The sequence below is a fragment of the Artibeus jamaicensis genome, unplaced genomic scaffold, assembly GCF_021234435.1.
Source record: "Artibeus jamaicensis isolate MK-2021 breed Jamaican fruit bat unplaced genomic scaffold, CSHL_Jam_final contig_1819, whole genome shotgun sequence".
Taxonomy (NCBI): domain Eukaryota; kingdom Metazoa; phylum Chordata; class Mammalia; order Chiroptera; family Phyllostomidae; genus Artibeus; species Artibeus jamaicensis.
In genome coordinates, this window is record NW_026521360.1 from 501,575 (window position 1) to 517,499 (window position 15,925).

General features: G+C 36.5%; 1 protein-coding gene across 1 annotated transcript in view; it reads right to left on the reverse strand.

The window, feature by feature from the left end:
* The window catches only part of PCCA (propionyl-CoA carboxylase subunit alpha), a 526,460-nt gene that overhangs the window by 292,325 nt on the left and 218,210 nt on the right, over window positions 1–15,925 (reverse strand). The window contains exons 9-11 of the mRNA XM_037143368.2: window positions 15,383–15,461; window positions 5,622–5,724; window positions 4,359–4,453 (exon numbers count right to left, since the gene is read on the reverse strand). Of these exons, the coding sequence (XP_036999263.2) occupies window positions 4,359–4,453; window positions 5,622–5,724; window positions 15,383–15,461 (277 nt within the window). The remainder of the gene's footprint in view (window positions 1–4,358; window positions 4,454–5,621; window positions 5,725–15,382; window positions 15,462–15,925) is intronic.

Genomic DNA, 15,925 nt, shown 5'->3' on the forward strand with positions numbered 1-15,925 from the left:
AACAAAATATTAGCAACAGAAAACACGGCCAGAACACAGAAAACTGAACTTTTCGGAAGTCTGATAACAACGAATGCTTCAGCCTGACCGGTAAGAGGGGCGAAACCAGCAGCTGGCGGAGCGGGTTTGCACAGGAAAACTCAGTCAGACTGACTCAGGCGCGTGGATCCCAGGCATGGGGTTGCAACGGACGGATCCAGTGAGCGACCCAGTGAGCAACCTGTGGATCCTGCAGGGTGCAGGGTGGCGGTTGACTGTGGTCATGCATTCCTGCACAGATAGACCAGCGAGAGAGTGGGCAGTGAAACGGTACCTAGTGGGTCTCACCGACAGGAGGCAGCAGAGAGGGCCGCCATTTCCCAGCTCTGACCCTGCCCCCACTTACTGGGTCACAACCCAGCAACCTCACCCTGGTGGCCCCGCCCACCCCTAAGGCTCCGGGCCACATACATAAAGGGCTGGAACAGACCAAAAATGGCGCAAGAAGATCTCAAAGCCCCAGAGCCAATAACTCTAAGCAACGAAGAAATAGCAAAACTTTCAGATGCCCAGTTCAAAACACTGGTGATCAGGATGCTCACAGAACTGCTTGATTTTAGTCACAAATTAGAGGAACATATGAAGGCTAAATTAATTGAAATGAAGAAAATTGCACAGGAAACCAATAGTGATGAAAAGGAAACTGGAATTCAAATCAAGGAAGTGAACCAAAAGGAAGGAAAACATGACCAAACAGGAAAATATGAAGAAACAAAAATTCAAAAAAAATGAGGAGAGACTTAGGAACCTCCAGGACATCATTAAACGCTCCAACATCCAAATTATAGGGGTACCAGAAGGGGGAAAGAAACAGCTACCAGTGGAAAACTTATTTCAATAAATAATAAAGGAAAATTTCCCCAACCTGGCAAAGGAAATAGACTTCTAGGAAATCCAGGAAGATCAGAGAGTCCCAAAGAAGTTGGACCCAAGAAGAAACACACCAAGGCACATCATCATTATATTAGCCAAAATTAAAATGAAAGAGAGAATCCTAGAAGCAGCAAGAGATAAGGGGACAGTCACCTACAAAGGAGTTCCTATCAGACTGTCAGCAGATTTTCTCATCAAAAATGATGTTCAAAAGAGACCTTACAGGCAAGAAGGGGCTGGAAAGAGGTATTCCAAGTCATGAAATCCAAAAACCTACAGCCAAGATTGCTCTATCCAGCAAAGTTTTCATTTAGAATGGAAGGGCAGATAAAGTGCTTCTCAGATAAGGTCAAGTTCAAGGCGTTCATCATCATCAAGCCCTTATTATATGAAATGTTAAAGGGACTTACCTAAGAAAAAGAAGTTAAAAAAACATGAACAGTGAAAGGACAGCAAACTCACAGTTATTAACAACCACACCTAAAACAAAAGCAAACTAAAAGGACAGCTAGATCAGGAGTGGAAATATAGAAATGGAGATCATGTGGAGGGTTAGCAACAGGGGAGTGGGAGGAGGAGAAGGGGGGAGAAGGTACAGAAAATAAGTAGCATAGATGGTAGGTAGAAAATAGATAGGGGGAGGGCAAGAATAGTAGGGGGAATATAGAATCTAAAGAACTTGAGATACATGGACATGAACTAAAGGCGGGGAATGGTAGGGGTGGAGGGTGCAGGGTGGAGGGGAATTAATGGGGGGAATAGAACAACTGTAATGGCATAATCAATAAAATAAAAATTAAGAAAAATTAAAAATAACTCTTGATTCCATAAAAAAAAAAGATCATCTTAACTTGTAATGCCCTCTTTCCTTTTTTTTTTAAACCAAGAACTCATTATTTTCCTTTCTTATTCTTCACATTGGTTTCAACTACAGGCAACCCTACAGTGTCTTTTAACATTTGTATTATATTCCTATTTCTTAAAAATTGCTGGTTAAATGTAGAGCCTTTAATAGAGTCAGGTTGAATTCATGGGGCTGAGGCAAGAATAGTTCACAAGTGTGAAGTACACTTCCACCATTTTCCCTTTTGGTGATGTTAGGATTAATTTTTGGATTCATACTTTATGAAACTTATTTACCTATTAGAAATAACAAATCTTCATTAACCTAAAAGATACAGGCATAGGTAACATTTCAACAATAACTGGCTGATAAAATTAATGCAACTGAAAGAAAGAAACCCAACTAAAGATGAATATGACAGCATTTGAAGAATCTCAAGTACAGCTGAGTAAAACTATTTTTGTCCTATCTGGTCTTGTCTTTTCCCTTATCATAAACTCTGCTAGTGACACACAGAGCTATAAAGAAACTTCATCACTACACTTAAAGCACAGTACTAAAATCTCACTGTAGGTACTAAAAACTACATATTCCAATTATGTTAATATTTCACAGTATACAAATACATATCAACTCACTATTAATGATCAGTTCTAAGGTTTTTTTTATTTGATTCCTACTGCTTTAAATTTTCCTTTTTTTCTCTAAATAAATCAGATGCACATTTGAAAAACTTGTGTGTATGTGTGTGTGTGTGTGTGTGTGTGTGAGAACGAGGGGGGGGGAGGAGAGATGGAGAGGGGGAGAGACAAAAGAAACAAAAATCATGATTCAAGATTTCAAGTCTGTGATAGATTTTTATCCCAGGTAAGACCTGAGTGAGTTTTAAATAAAAAGAGAAAGTTAATTATATTGGAAGTATACAGAAAATACAAAATTGAAAAAAAAAGAGTAGTATCAGACACTTTCTACCAGCATCTATTGTCCCCTTCTTCACATGAGTAGAATTTCAGCTAAGCACTTCTATTTCCCAGCCTCCCTAACAAAGTGCCAAAATTCAGATTACTGCCAAGCAATCAACACACACATGTACTAGGAACTTTCCTAAAGACACAATAGAAAGTTGTTTTTGCTTTTTCTCCTTCCTTTTCTCCTTCTTCATTCTGGTCCTGAGCCATCAACTAGGGCCTCACATCATGTGGGCCCCACTCCATGTAGGCTATAGTGGATTATTCTTCAAAGCATAGTAGCTGATTTTTAAGTGTGGTATCCCAAGAGACAAGGAATTAAAAGCTGGCAGTTTCATAAGTGTCACTTTTATGTAGTCTATTGGTCAAGTAGTCACAGGGCATAGAAAGTAGGGGTGGAAACATAGATGCCTCCCCCAATTCCTCAATAAGAGAAGTAGCAAAGGGTTTGGAGATGGCAGTTTTAAACATTATACCATATTGAGCACTGGTGCCCGGACTTCCAAGATGGCATTAGTCATACCATTGAAAGAGAAGAAACTCATGGATGTCATAATAGGGCAGTTGCCAAACTGGATACTGATGGGGGTTCACCCTTAAAGTCATTCCTGGAGTATTTCAAAAAAGTTACTACTGGTATTAACAATAAGTATGTCAACATGGAGAACAAGAGCTTTGCTGGCATTTCTATGCAGCCAGCAGCTCATGTGCTTTTCAACTCCTGCTGTTCTTATGAGGCACTCAAACATAAATCCTGACACAAGTAACTTCTGAAGAGGGCCCAGTGTGGACTCCACATTCCTGCCCATGACTTTTGCCCAGCACCTCTGAATCCTTTTAACACCTAGTAAAAAATGAGTGATTAAAAAAAAACTAAAAATAATCAAACAATACACCATATCGTATTTTAATAACTAATGTAATTAAAGTGAAATATCATTTTTACCAGTACTGTGATTAATGATTCACTCATATTCACAATTACTCTTTTCAGAAACTACGCATACATTACATCGAAGCACAATAACTACGCTGATGAAAGTTATAATTGGCTATATTCCTTATAGCCTGATTACTAAAAATAACAATATATACTCAACTGGGGATTTTAAAAATATAAGAGAAAACCAAAATATCTAAAAATACCAACCTAGCCATCAAATTAAAAATGATGTTCAGTGAAAGGAATTTCAAATACATGAAAGGTAGCATGGAGAAGTAGCCAAAGTAGTTCTGATAAATTAAGAAATTTCTAAAACCATGCCCAAAACTCTTTTCATGGTAGGACAAATTCAGGATCAACTTTATGAAACCATCATCAATAGGAAAGCATAAAAAGCATGCATACCAGAAATTCCATATGCCCAGAAACATCCACAGGATCTGTGTTACCTAGAAGCCTGTGGGCTTCATAGTGGTTATCCACCCAAATTCTGCTCCAATAAAGCCCCAATTTATTTTTTAGGCATTCTCTCATTTTCATGCATTGAAGAAGTGAGAAAGATCAAGTAGAAAATTCTTAATTATAAAAATATAAGTTTTACCATGACTATTAAAGCAAGTTCAGCCAATAAAATAGAAAAGAAATATATAAAAGCAGACTACTATAAATGTTCATTAGGACAATCCCTTACCTTGGTGCTTCCTCTATCACTTTCTGATTCCTTCGCTGAATTGAGCACTCTCTTTCATTTAACCACAAGGCATTCCCATGTTTATCACCTAAAACCTGAAACACAATACCATTTGAAAATTATATAGCCATACCCATGGAGCACATTCCCAGTTAATACTTCCCTATATAACACCCTTGGTTTTTAATGCTTGAACCTCACAGAACATATTCATTCCTCTTTTGATTGATGTTAATAGAGAAAAACTTTATATTTACAACCCCAAAGGGATTGTAAACCTCAAAGGATTGAAAGGGATGCTTACTTTTCCTTGAATTCTCTTTATCCTGTGTACAAATTACCCAAAAATAAGTAAATAAAAAACTCCCAAGTGTAGATCAGTAGGGAAACATCCTTGTTGGCTACTTCAACTACTGGAAGACATGCTCACCTGTATTTAAAAATATCACCCATGCTATATGTCATACCTAATTAAAATAAATTGATATAAATATATAATTACTTACCATAATTTAACACTTATTGAGTATTAGTAATATAAAAGGCACTGGCTTGGTTGCTGAGGATAGCAAGTAAATAAGACTAGTCTCTGCCCTCAAGAACTTCAATTTAATCAATTTCATTTAATTATTACATATAAATTCATAGCCATAATGTGTAATATTAGCAAAAAGGCATTTCTATCATAAAATGAAAATTTCAGCAGACTTGCCTCCTTTTTCTTCTATGCTTCATTTCAAAAAAAAATCCATTTTGTTTTGTTGAAATCACACCCTCACCATCACTTTAATGGTTACATTAAAATCTTATTCTGAGTAGAAAATATGATTTCCTCATCTCTATACAACTAGCTTCTAGTACAGTGCTTGTCATAGTGATCCACACAGACATCTAGTCAACTAAAATGAAACAAGAATCCAGATCAAGCACTTTTCTTTTAAAAATGCCCTGAAAGGACCAAATCTCAGAAGACAAAAGTGTATTCGTAAAATATACTTAGCCTGTCCAGACATCTCAGGACAGCTTCTTTCTGGAGCTGGGATTTTATATCATCCCCTATCCCGAGGTTCTGGCACTTTGACAAAAGCATACCAGATCCCAAAGGTAGGTTATCAATTTATGCAATTCTCTAATTTGTACTTATTCCAACATATCAGAACAATTTACAGTTATCCCGAACAGAAGAAAGGATGTGTTTCCAGTAGGAATAATGATATAATTTTAAAGTCATAATAATTAGAAAACATCTTAAAATGTACCAACCTGAATTTCTATATGACGAGGGTTATCAATAAATTTTTCTATCAGTAGTCTATCATCACCAAAACTAGAAGCTGCTTCTTGAGATGAAAATCTAAAACCATCCCTATAAAGGAAAACAGAAGAACAATCAAATAAACAAAATAAACATAGCCCTAATACAAAAAAAAAGAAATATTTATTTTGGCTTACTTATGAAAAAGCAGAGAAAAATTCATTAAATGTACAAATAACTAAGTTAACTTTCATTGAAGTACAACACTTCCACTTAGCTCTGTGACCTCAAGTGAGTGATTTAACTCCCTTGATCCTAGATTTTATATCTAAACAGTAATACTGATATTTATTTCACCAACTATTAAAACTGAGATTTTTTAAAAGATGTTATTTACCTTTAGAGGGAAAGGGAAGGAGAGAGGGAGAGAAACATCAATGTATGGTTGCCTTTTGTGCGTCCCCTGCTGGGAATTGGCCTGCAGGGAACTGGCCTGCAACCCAGGAATGTGCCCTGACCGGGAATCGAACCGCGATTGTCTGGTTCACAGTCCCATGCTCAATCCACTGAGCTACACCAGCCAGGGCTTAAAACTGAGATTTTAATAAACCATACTAATCATATAAAGTTCCATTTCTTCAACCCTAATATACCTTAATTCCAGTAATAAAAAATATAACAGTACATATGCATTAGACTCAAAAGTCAAAAGATGCACACAAAATTGTAAATGACTTGGCCAAATGCATAGTTGGGGCAGAACTACAGCAAATAGGAGGATCCTCAAGAAGATTTCCTGATATTTTAAATATACCTCTAAATGTAATCACCTCTTATATAACCATAGAGATCCTTACAATTTTATCATCTTTAAAAATTTTCAAAATTAATAATTTTTAAAGTATAGTTTTTTTAAATAAAACATGAAGTTATTGATTTTTATATTTTATTCCAAAACTATAACAAATCATTTTTATTAAAATATACTTAATATATTCATACACTAAAAATGAGCTCATTCAGTCAGCCTATTAAAAATTCAAGCTTGCTTACCTAAAACTGAGTACATTATTTTCTATTCATTGTTATATTCAAAATACAAAATTTAATTCCTTTTACATGTAATTAACACTTTTGTATTCTTTAGATTAACTACTTATATTTACCATACAACATTACAATTCTTCCAATCCTTTCACTTACAAATGCCCCACCTGAAAATATTAGAAATAACTATTTCATTTGTTTTATGTTTGAAAAATTCAACATTGCAAGTAAACACTATTAGAAAATAAATTTCAAAATAGGAATTTCAAAATTCCTATTTCTCACAGTTGTTGGAAAAGTTAACAGGTTTTTCTTAGTCCCCCATTACTTCCTTGACAGAGGAATGGAGTTTACATCTCACATAACTGTAACCCTCAAAGAAACTAAAGCACAATGACAATGAATCATTGTTTTCAATACCATGCAACCAACATGATTCTCACAAAGAAAAACCATATCACTTTACAGTTTGTCTCTGCTGCAGTGGCTGAAACACTTTCATTTTGCATTTGAAGAACATCAAAAGTTAAAACAGCAAAGTCACTCAAATAATTTATCAAATTTAAAAGCATCACTTGAAAGTATTTGAAAGCATATATATTTTGGAGCTCATGGAGAATTGCATTAATTTTATTAATGTTAATTCAGTTATACACTCATTCAGTAACTATATATCAATCAAGAAACATTGTGTCTGATGCATATTTAGGTGATGGAATATAAAAAAATAAAACAGGAACTGCCTTCCTAGCACCAAAAGTCTAGTGGAGTATTCCAAAATGTAGACATAAACAATTGGAGATTCATGCCATAACATTTCATTTAAATTTAGATAGAAAAAAGAAAGTCAGGTTATTAAGAAAAAAAATGAGTCTAATTTCAATAACCTTCATGATCATCACTCTAATTATAATAAAATAACAAGAAACACTATTCTTTTTAAAATCTTTCAGATGTTCTAAACATTTTAAAAGAGGTCATAGATGCTACCCTCCTGAAAAAACTTAGGAAAGATGTTGCAAAAAGTAGATAATCCTTAAAATAAAATAATAAAGTAATTAATTTGACTAAGTTTTCTTCTGAAAAATGCTAAAATTTTAGTGGAATATGCAAAAATAACTTTTTAAAGGAAGGTGTATAAAGAGGGATTAGATGAAATGTAGCAAGACATCAACAGTTGGTGACTGCAGAAGATAAATACTTTTTTTTCTGGACTGTTCTATCAAGTTTTATGTAGTTTTGATTTTCGCAAAATAATAGAGGACATAAAAATTTTTTTAAATGAAGAACATGTATCATTAAAGCTAATAGTGTCATACTCTTGTTAATCTCAACAAAGTTTCACAGATGATTTATTTATCAAGTTGAAGACAGTAATATTTTAGGTAGAAAATTATTTATATGTGTACTTTAATTAATTAGATGCACATATTTTTTTATTTTTTATTGAATATGCCATTACAGTTGTTCTATTTCCCCCCTTCATTCCCCTCCACCCTACCCCCTTGTCCCTACCATTACCCCCCCTTTAGTTTATGACCATGTGTCTCAAGTTCTTTAGGTTCTATATTTCCCATACTATTCTTGCCCTCCCCCCTGTCTATTTTCTACCTACCATCTATGCTACTTATTTTCTGTACCTTCTCCCCTCTTCTCCTCCTCCCACTCCCCTGTTTCTAACCCTCCTTGAGATCTTCATTTCTATGTTTCCACTCCTGATCTAGCTGTCCTTTTAGTTTGCTTTCGTTTTAGGTGTGGTTCTTAATAACTGTGAGTTTGCTGTCCTTTCACTGTTCATGTTTTTTTAACTTCTTTTTCTTAGGTAAGTCCCTTTAACATTTCATATAATAAGGGCTTGGTGATGATGAACTCCTTGAATTTGATCTTATCTGAGAAGCACTTTATCTGCCTTTCCATTCTAAATGAAAGTTTTGCAGGATAGAGCAATCTTGGCTGTAGGTCTTTGGATTTCATGACTTGGAATACCTCTTTCCAGCCCCTTCTTGCCTGGAAGGTCTCTTTTGAGAAATCTGCTGACAGTCTGATAGGAACTCCTTTGTAGGTGACTGTCCCCTTATCTCTTGCTGCTTCTAGGATTCTCTCCGTCATTTGAATCTTGGCTAATGCAATGATGATGTGCCTTGGTGTGTTTCTTCTTGGGTCCAACTTCTTTGGGACTCTCTGAGCTCCCTGGATTTCCTGGAAGTCTATTTCCTTTGCCAGATTGGGGAAATTCGATGCACATATTTTAAATCAATATGCCATTTACTGACGTAGAAAGGGTTAAATAATTTACCAAATGATGCCCAATATATGAATAAATTTAGTGATTTCTGAAAATATGAATTCTAAATTAAAATCCATAAGTCAGCAGCACAGCAAATTTCATTGCCAAGACACTAAAGGGTAATTCTCACCATAAAAGAATTTGTTACTAACAGTAGCCCTGGAAAAAGGACTGATGACAAACCTGAGATCCTACAAAGCATAACAAAAGTAAGAGCTAAGGCCTTCAGTAAAATTGCTATATAGTGGCATACATATGAAAGGGAAAACAAGAAAAAAATTAAAGTTCATAAAATCCACATCCTTATAAAACCATTAAGTTGTTTAAAATCTTTGTTACATCATTCTTTTCTACCAAGAAGCAGTAACCAATTGTCATGGCCACAATGGCATCTCCCATTCTGTGTGTTTTTCTAAGAATCTTGCTACTCCCTCATGATGAAATGAAGTCTAATTCCCATGCTCTTAAATTTGGAAGGAAACAGTTAAAGAGTTTTCACTTGAGTTTGAAACAACTGTCCTTAGACCACTGGGTACTTATGTAAAAAGTCAAAAGCTACCACATTGTGAGAAAGCCGAAGCCACCCATGGAGAAGTCCATTTGGCACAAAGAAGTTACAAGTAAAGCACAACAGATAATTTCAACATCTGAACTTGGAAAGACAAAAGTCAAATAAAATGGGTTCTGTGGTAAAAATGCAACTAAACATGCCTCCTCCCCTTGTGCTTACTTCCACCCACACACAACAGCCAGCCTGATTTTAAATGTTTCAAAATTAACCAAGGCTCTAAAATATAAAGGTAAAAAACATTTGCACGTTTCTTCAGATAAAAAGAAGAGGAAAAGAAAAACAACAACGAGGAGAGTATAAGAACACTCAAGGACATGTCCAAAAGTAACAACACCCAAATCATGGGGATGCCATAAAAGAGGAAGAACAAGAAATTGAAAACTTCTTTGAAAAAATAATGAAAGAAAACTTCTCTAATTTGGTGAAGGAAATACACATACAAGTCCAGGAAGTACAGAATACCAAATGAATTGAACCCAAAGAAGACCACAAAAATATACAACATAATTAAAATGCCAAAGGTAAAAGATAAAGAGAGAATCTTAAAAGCAGCAAGAGAAAAGCTGGGAGTTACCTACAAAGAAGGTCCCATAAGACTGGCAGCTGATTTCTCAAAAGAAACTTTGCAGGCTAGAAGAGACTGGCAAGAAGTATTCAAAGTGATGAAAAGCAAGGACCTACAAACAAGAGTACTCCACCTAGCAAAGCTATCATTTAGAATGGAAGGTCAGATAAAGTGCTTCCCAGACCAAGGTAAAGCTAAAGGAATACATCATCACCACCTTAAAGGGACTTATTTAAGAAAACACAGAAGATCAAAACTATGAACATTAAAATGACAACAAACTCACAACTATCTATAACTGAATCTGAAACAACAAAAACAAACTAAGCAAACATCTAGAACAGGAACAGAATCATAGAGATCACTTAGAGGGTTATAAGCAGGGAGGGAGAAGAGAATGAGTGAAAAGGAACAGGCAATAAGCATAAATGGTAGGTGCAAACTAGACAGGGGGATGTAAAGTACAGTATAGGAAATGGAGAAGCCAAAACAACTTATATGCATGACCCATGGACATGAACTAAGAGGTGAGATTGCTGGAGTGAAGTGGGGTACCAGGCAGAGGGAGGCAAAGGCAGGGAAATTGGGACAACCGTAATATCATAATCAATAAAGTATACTAAAAAATTAAATTTGAGATTTAGAATTCTACATCACCTGTATATTGTAATGCGTGTTTTCTACCTGAAGTCAAGTCTCCTTCCATCACTATTGAAATGTTTTATAATTTAAAAACATAAGTAATATTAGGAACGTGTTGAAGTTTCATGATTGTCACTTCTCTATCCCAAATCCTCCAATGCTCCCAATCATCTCCCTAAGAATGCCCTAAAATGTCCTACATAATCTGCCACCATAACATCCAAAATCCCTTGACTCATCTCTTTCTATTCCTCCCTCCCTCCACTACCTGCTCACCTTGTTGTTCCTGGATCTCTCAAGACATGTTCCTGCATCAAGGGCTCTGGTGTTGCCTCGATCCTTTTCTCCCTGCTTGGATGTGCCTTCTCAGTGGGGACAATTATGACATCTTGTTTAGAATGAGAATTCCCTCCAACCTTTCCCATGTCTCTTCCTTTCTTTCTTTATTTTTCTTATACTCCTTATCTTCTTCATAATAGTATATAATTTACTTTGATTTTGTTCATTGTTTATATCTTTCTATCAGTACAGACTCGCTGAACTCTTTTATGCCATGATCCCTTTTGCAGAATCATATAAATTTTCAAAATACAGCCTAAAATGATTTAAAATACATAAAAGAAAATGTGCAGAAATGCAGAGGAAATAAGTTATATCGAAATATACGTATCATGGTATTTTTATTTTTTTCTTTTTTTAAATTAATTTATTTTTTATTGATTATGCCATTACAGTTGTTCTATTTCCCCCCTTCATTCCCCTCCACCCTACCCCCCGTCCCCACCATTACCCCCCCCTTTAGTTTATGACCATGTGTCTCAAGTTCTTTAGATTCTATATTTCCCATACTATTCTTGCCCCCCCATCTATTTTCTATCTACTGTCTATGCTACTTATTTTCTGTACCTTCTCCCCCCTTCTCCTCCTCCCACTCCCCTGTTTCTAACCCTCCTTGAGATCTTCATTTCTATGTTTCCACTCCTGATCTAGCTGTCCTTTTAGTTTGCTTTTGTTTTAGGTGTGGTTGTTAATAACTGTGAGTTTGTTGTCCTTTCACTGTTCATGTTTTTTTAACTTCTTTTTCTTAGATAAGTCCCTTTAACATTTCATATAATAAGGGCTTGGTGATGATGAACTCCTTGAATTTGACCTTATCTGAGAAGCACTTTATCAGTCCTTCCATTCTAAATGAAAGTTTTGCAGGATAGAGCAATCTTGGCTGTAGGTCTTTGGATTTCATGACTTGGAATATTTCTTTCCAGCCCTTTCTTGCCTGTAAGGTCTCTTTTGAGAAATCTGCTGACAGTCTGATGGGGACTCCTTTGTAGGTGACTGTCCCCTTATCTCTTGCTGCTTCTAGGATTCTCTCCTTCATTTGAATCTTGGCTAATGTAATTATGATGTGCCTTGGTGTGTTTCTTCTTGGGTCCAACTTCTTTTGGACTCTCTGAGCTTCCTGGATTTCCTGGAAGTCTATTTCCTTTGCCAGATTGGGGAAATTCTCCTTTATTATTTGTTCAAATAAGTTTTCCAGTGGTGGCTGTGCCTTTCCCCCTTCTGGTACCCCTATAATTCGGATGTTGGAGCGTTTAAAGATGTCCTGGAGGTTCCTAAGACTTTCCTCATTTCTTTGAATTCTTGCTTCTTGACTCTTTTCTGTTTAGCCATTATTTGGTTTCTTCTGGTCCACTCCATTGATTTGAGTCCCAGTTTCCTTTTCATTGCTATTGGTGTCCTGTGCAATTCCATTCATTTCAATTAGTTTCGCCTTCATATATTTGTCTAATTTGGTGGCTATAATCAACCAGTTCTGTGAGGATCCTGATCACCAATGTTTTAAACTGTGCGTCTGAGAGTTTTGCTATTTCTTCATTGCTTAGATCTATTGGCTCTGGGGCTTTGAGATCTTCTTGTGCCATTTTTGGTCTGTTCTGGCCCTTTAAGTGTGAGAAGCTGCGCCTTGGACTCCCAGGTCGCTGGGTTGTGACGCTGTATGTGGGGGCGTGGTCAGAGTCGGGAAATGGCAACCCCCTTTGCTGTTTCTCACAGCTGGGTGAGGAGCAGCGCCTTAGGTGGTTCCCCTCTGCCGGGCCACTCAGAGTCGCTGGGTTATGATGCTGTATGTGGAGGTGGGGTCAGAGCAGGGAAATGGCGGCGCCCTCCACTGCCGCTTGCCGCGGGGACCCGCTGGGCCCCGGTCCAACCGCCCACTCCCTCGCCTGTCCACCCGCGCACAAATGCGCGACCACAGTCAACACGCAGCCCCGCTGCCCTGCTGTCTCCCCCACGGTCGCTCGCCTGGTGGCTCGCTCGGTCGCTCACTAGGTCCAACCCTGCGCCTGGATTCCGCAGCCTGAGTCCGTCTGACCGAGTCCTCCTGTGCAACCCCGCTTCACCAGCGGCTGGTTTCGCCCCTCTTACCGGTCAGGCTGAAGAATTTGTTGTTAACGGACTTCCGAAAAGTTCAATTTTCCATGTTCTGGCTGTGTTTTCTGTTGCTAATATTCAGTTGTCTCCAAACTTGGTTGTGTGAGAAGGCATGGCACATCCACCTATGCCTCCATCTTGGCGGAACTCCTCATGGTATTTTTAAAAACGTATTTTGGATATATGTGGTTCTTTGTCCATTAAAAAGCATCAACAAATTTAACAATCAGTATAACCTAGAGATATTTACAACTGTAATGTGATAATACTGTATGTGATTTCCTAAATAGTGATAAGTTCTTCAGAAACTACTATCATGACAGTTTGTTGCCTGTATTGGAGGGAATGCTAAATTGCAGTTAGATGCTAGTGAATAAAATGTGTATTTTTTCCTGATACCCGAACAACCCTTGATACCCGAACAGGTTTATAATCCAAAGAACTCCTCACCTAGTATATAAACTGCATGGAGGAACAAATTATTTTGTTTGATGTTGTTCTTGCTGTATTCCTAGAACATTATTAAAACAGTCCCTGTCACATAGTAAGCTTCAACAAATATAGCCTTCCACACAATGAGTTTACTCTTGCTGGATAAGCTTAAGATGGGAGAGGAGAATCTGATGTTACTTCAGTCAGTATCTGATATTAATGACACTCTTAAGAGTGAGCCTGAGGTTTAAAGACCTGTACTGTGTCTGTCACATATCATCACTACATAAGACAAGTCAATTACTTTATGACACTCAACCAAAAAAACAATTGTATTCTGAGACACTTTTCTTTCACCATTAAAACTCTGTGTAAGTCTGAAATGTGGTGCTTTCCCATAAGATTTTAAAGGGTAATGTATTGCCTCTAGGAGATTTTTTTAGCTCACTTGTTCATTTTAGAACCTAATTCCTGAATTATGGTTTTAATGGATGACTTTCATACAAACTATCCCAGTATTCTGTCTTTAAGGGATTTGGGGGAGTAGAAAGGGAATTACTTCTGGATAGAGATAGAGCAAGAAAGGCAACATCAACAATTATTTAGTCCTGACCAGTGTGGCTCAGTTGGTTCAGCATCATCTCACAAAGCAAAAGGTCACAGTTCAATTCCCAGTCAAGGCACATGCCTGGGTTGTGGGTTTGGTCCCTGGGTGGGGTGTGTGTGAGAGGCAACTGATTGATGTTTCTCTCCTACATCATATCAATGTTTTTCTCCCATCCCTTCCCCTATCTATAAAACAAAATAAATAAAACCCTTTTCAAAGAAAACAATAATTATTCAGTGATTTTTAACACCCCCTCCAAAAAAATGACATAAGTCTCTTTTACTGCCAAACCTGAAAATAAATAAGAACACAAATTTGAAGAGTTCCCTAAAACCTCTCATACTGGGCAGTTTTTCAAAAAATTATTTTCTAATCACCATAATATCATCAATGCATTGGGGGTTTTTGAAGTTACTTTTAATTTCTGAAACTACTAGTAAAAAATGTTCTAAATTTACAACAGAGTGTACTGCAAAAACATACAGCAATTTCAAACTGAAATATATTTTACACTATAAAACTCCATGTAGTTCACTATTTTTATAGTTAAGGAAACAAAAGCAAGTACATACTAAGCAATAAACAAATGAAATTCTAACTACTTTTAACTATGTGGTTTAAATCTTTGACTGTATTCAGAATTTCAGAGCTAAGTGTTAGTAACTTTTGCCTAGAAAATAGAATCAGCCCTGGCTAGTATGGCTCAGTGGATTGAGAACCAGCCTGCTAACTGAAAGGTCACTTGTTCCATTCCCATCAGGGACCATGGCTGGATTGCAGACCAGGTCCCTAGGTGGGGGCATGACAGAGACAACTGATCAATGTATCTCTCACACATAGATGTCCTCTCCCTCTCTTTTTCTCTCCCTTTCTCTCTCTCTAAAAAGTAAAATAATCTTTAAAAAAAAGAAAAAAGAATCAGAACTATAATTTTTAGAAATACATTGTAAAAACAAAAAGATAATCCTTTGTTAATGTTTTAAAAAGTAAACACCTTCCTATAACAGTCAAAATCATCGTCAAAATATACATAAGGGTGTTTCTACATAATTTCAATTTTTCCTACCTAAAAGAGCAAATATTAGTGACTGTAATTATTCCATTATGATTTTGATGTCTGTTTACTTGTCAGTGTAATAAAACTCTAGTAACTATAATTTCGTCAAAAGTATATTTTGGACAGTATCTCACCTGGTCTCTTCATCATTCCAAGCAATTCGCATGCCTTTCCCACCACCACCTGCTGAGGCCTTGATCATGACAGGGTAGCCTAACAGCAGGGAAGAATTAGACAAGTTCAGACTTTGATCATTTGGATGCATGAACATGACAACTGACCACATGTTCAATAACGAAGAAGACAATAATTTATTTAAAACTCCTCTCTTTAGAATCAGGAAAACAACACCAGTGTAATGATCTTGTATGTATTTTTAAAGTAAGTGTCTGTTCATTTAAAAAACAGACTATCAATAAATATAACACTTTCCCCACTAATAAAATGAAAAGAAAACACAAAATATTTGACAATGAATTCCAAAAAGGGGTGTAAATACAGTATTAACCAACCAAAGATATATAAAGCAATTTATAGCATTAAGAAAACACACATATGTACACACACTGTTATGATTTCCCCAACTTCCATTTGCATGCATAACAAAATAAATTCCTTTGTTTCAAAAGTAATGATTTATAGGTACTTGAGGTATTTTTATCAGAAAAGTCACAATA